Below are 4064 nucleotides of genomic sequence, written 5' to 3' on the forward strand. Positions count from 1 at the left end.
TGGGTAAGCAACCAATTCGAATCGTAATTGGTCCAATTTGGCCATCGTTTTCAAGGACGTGTGTGACGGTGCGTTATCGTGATGGTACAGAACTTTTTTCTTCGCCATATGGGGCGTTTTTTCTTTATTTCGTCATTCAGTTTGTCCAATAACACTGCATAATACTCTCCCGTAATTGTTCTTCCCTTCTGCAGGTAATCGATGAAGATTATGCCATGCGCATCCCAAAAAACGGAGATCATAACCTTCCCGGCCGAGCGTTGGTCTTTTGGCCGCTTTGGTCGGCTTTCGTGGCTTTCCAGCCACTCTGCAGACTGCCTATTGGACTCAGGCCTATGGTAATGGATCCACGTTTCATCCATCGTCACAAAACGTCGAAAAGTCCGCTCGATTACGCTGCAAACCGGCCGTTGAATCATCAACGCGCTACTGTTTTTGGTCGGTCAGCAAACGCGGCACTCATCGCGCCGATAGCTTTTTCATCTCTAAAAGATCGTGCAAAATGTATCCCGCCCGTTCTTTTGAGATGCCCACGGCCTCAGCTAACTCGCGCAACTTCACTTTACGATCACTCAAAACGATTCGATGCACTCGATTTACGATTTCCGCATTCGTAGTCTCTTTTGGCCTTCCAGAGCGAGGTGCGTCTTCGGAGCTTGTACGACCCATTTTAAATTCACTAAACCACAGATAAACTGTTGTTCTCGAAGGAGCAGATGTGGGATAACATTCCTACAACCATTGCAATGATTGTTCAGAAGTTTTACCCATCAAAAAACAATATTTGATCAAAATACGATATTCCTGTTTTTCCATTTTTTTACGAAGGCGAAAGTAGCGTCATTCAAACGACTGTAGCTTGTAAACGAACGGACGAAATGTCATGAAATTTCATACATAAACTAGTGACAGATGAGCCTCTCGAAATGAATCATGTTCATTTTCCAGTGGCGCCACCTATTGAAAAATCTCGGGACTTTTCAGCCCATGTAGTATTTTATATCATTGCTCGTAACCGCTGTCGCATACGAAAGAAACAATACTTTCACCATACACCCCTTGCAGAGCACCGGAGGAGGCCAGAATTCCCGGCCACCCTTGAGGGGCCGGACGGACGTCCGTCGGGAGCATAGGGCCCCGACGAGGAGCGAGGAAAATCCATCCCGATCTCCCCCGCCAGGCCAGGAGGTGCGGGGGCCGTAAGCAGAGACGCCACCCTTGACAGGGACATCTATTGCGCGCTTGCACGAGCCAGAACTCAAGGCCGCGCGGGCCTGCACGGCACGCGCGGATACCGTGACACGCGGAAGCCAATCAGCGTGACTACCTCCCCCCGAATGAGAGGGGAAGCTAAGCAGTCTGCGAGAATCCGCCGGGACTCACTCTTACTGTGGTCGAGCCTAGGAGATGTAAGGGAAGTACGAGGCTGCTACCGACAGAGAACGCGAACCTGAGAGCCGGACTGCCGAGAGCTGCGGGAAAGAGAATGTCGTGAGGACACGCGAGGACCAGGACGTCGAGGGTGAGACGAGCGTTGCGCGTGTAAAGCTGCCGACCGGGGTACGTTGCCGGGTGGATCGCATGTAAGCAAGCTCGCATCGTGAAAATAGACCGGCGTAATGGCCGCGTGTAGAGCCGCAGAATCGCGAGCCACGTGCCATCCTCCCGGGCAGTGGAAATGTTTAGTTGTCGCGTTTCGAGAGTTGAGTCGAGGGGAGATCTTTGGTTGTCGCATTTGGAGAATTAGAGTCGTGTAGAGATTATCGAGGGCCGAGTCGCGGTCGCCCCCCTGGCCACAGATGAGTCATTAGTTGTAAGTTTTCGTGTTGTCGTGTATTGTCGTAAATGGTCAGATCGCGTAAAAACGCCTATTGTAGTCGCGTTGTCGTGCATCGTTGTGTCGCGTAGAAACGCTTGCTGTAAGTGTGTTATCGAATCACGTACTGTTGTGTTGGAACGCTTACTGCTGCGTCGTCGAGCAGAGTTGACTCCCGGTTGTTGCGTCTCGAATAGCCAGTTTCTGGAATTCGCGCGGTCGTGCAAAGTCGTGCCGCATAGAGACGCTTGTTGTAATCGCGCTGCACTTTCGTCGTGCTGGCGTTGCGTGTCTGGAGGCTGGTGGTACAGCGGGTACGAGTTCTTACCGGTTGAGAAGGGCGTTTGACACCGTCGGAAGTTACCGCGGGGAACCGAGGGGCTCGTGCTGTAGCGTATGACCGGCGTTCGGCGCTAGAGGTAAGTTGGCGACTCTATGCGAGTACCGAGAATATAGAGTAGCGCAAAGGAGCGAAGCTCCGGAGATTACTTGTAATTACGTCGCCGATGTCATTAGTCTTACTTTATCATCTTTTTCCAAATATATTTGTTTTTATTATTACATCCTCGCGTATGTTATTCTTGTAGCCTATCTCTCTCGCCCTCCGACAAATTTCCCACACCTCTTGCGACCCACCCCTGCCAACGGGCAAAAGTAAGGAGATTTCGGAAAGAGTGGCACGCTCTCTCGTGCCTGGCGCCCAACTCCGTAATAACAATTACGATCTTGGCCGATCATCCGCCTAGCTGTCGCAAAATTTGGTTACCGAGAGGAAAGAGACACTTTTGTGTAAGAGGAGAACGAAGAACACGCGACGAAGTTGTGCCGTTGCTCGCGAGTACGGTTACATAATATAATAATGAAGGATTCATAAAGCTCCAGAATAATAATGTTGATTTAATAATAAACAGTTTTTATTTTCGTCTTTTTTTGGATTCATTAGGATTTCTTTTCATCCAGTATTTGACAATACCATCCGGTCTTATGCCCAGCATAGCTGACTTCGAATTTATATCACGCATAACAAATGGAGAATACCCAACTACATAATCATCGTCGAGCGGATCGTTCTTTATACGCGCCAAACGTGACGGGCGTTGTTTCGGCATTGGTTGATCCGCGCATAAAATGGGATTGTTAGCATGTTTCCCACCTTTCGGCGTTGGTAATGAGAACTGAAATATTTCATTAATTTTACTTTTATTATCTTTTGCATTCATATAACTTATAGATTGTATCAGAAATAATATAATTTACCCTTTTTCCTTTAGCCGAAAGAGATCGTCGAAAATTGATATGAATTTGTTGCTTTCCATTCTCGTCTAATGTGATTTCTACTTTCTTCAGCGTCCTGTTACCACAATGTGGACAGAAGATCTTTGTCATGATACTAGTGGTCTTGAAACAGGCGTAACATCTGAATATGAATGTTCGCATCTGTTTAATCACTCTGCCATCTAATGCAACCACATTTAATCCCATTTGCACGAGTACATTTTGCATTGCAAAATCCGTGGTTAAGCACGCGACAGTCGCAGTCTTTTCTTCAAGAATTTCCGAATCCATGTGCTTCTTTATGCTGGAAACATTTGCTTTCGAAAAGGTAAATAATTAAAAATTAATACTCATAAAAATATATTATACAAATGTATTACACATCCATACTTCAATGATGTATACTTATGCGTTAATTTTGATAAAAATATAACCGATAAAATTTACCTGGTGTGATCCAACCACTATCACTATCATCGTCATCTTTATCTGTGTCCTCAAATGATTTATCACTTTTGAATTTATCAACAGAAGCAAGAATGTCGTCCATGGCATACATGCCTATACCCTCTACTTCCAAATCAGGATTGCACTTTAGTTTGAAAAATTTATCAGCTAAATCATTTGTTTTATCATCTTCTTTATACGATGCCGTTTCGTAATCTGACTGTGATTCGTTTGAAGATGCAGATGTGTAAGGAGTAAATTGTTTTTCCACATCACTTATTTTTGTATTATTTATTGTGTCATCTATCGCCGAATCACGTATAATCTGTACGTGTGTGACATTTTCTTCAATAACATCTGTTTTTTCCATATTATTCAAAGAAGCCTTTACATTATCTGTAACCACTTCATTTCTCTCCTAGATAAAGAATAAAAATTTAGATTAATAAAAATTATACATGAAACAACCTGACTTTGCGCGGACGTAGCTCGTCGGTCACGGGCTGCGGCCAGGGTCGCAAAGAGG

At 45.4% G+C, this 4064-nt stretch overlaps 1 protein-coding gene across 1 annotated transcript in view; it reads right to left on the reverse strand.

The window, feature by feature from the left end:
* Window positions 1-2700: 2700 nt before the first annotated feature.
* The window catches only part of LOC108767507 (RNA-binding protein NOB1), a 53455-nt gene continuing 52091 nt past the window's right edge, over window positions 2701-4064 (reverse strand). The window contains exons 4-6 of the mRNA XM_018517420.1: window positions 3539-3956; window positions 3074-3408; window positions 2701-2991 (exon numbers count right to left, since the gene is read on the reverse strand). Of these exons, the coding sequence (XP_018372922.1) occupies window positions 2731-2991; window positions 3074-3408; window positions 3539-3956 (1014 nt within the window). The 3' untranslated portion in view covers window positions 2701-2730. The remainder of the gene's footprint in view (window positions 2992-3073; window positions 3409-3538; window positions 3957-4064) is intronic.

The sequence above is a fragment of the Trachymyrmex cornetzi genome, unplaced genomic scaffold (assembly GCF_001594075.2).
Source record: "Trachymyrmex cornetzi isolate Tcor2-1 unplaced genomic scaffold, Tcor1.1 scaffold686, whole genome shotgun sequence".
In the NCBI taxonomy this organism is placed as follows: Eukaryota; Metazoa; Arthropoda; class Insecta; order Hymenoptera; family Formicidae; genus Trachymyrmex; species Trachymyrmex cornetzi.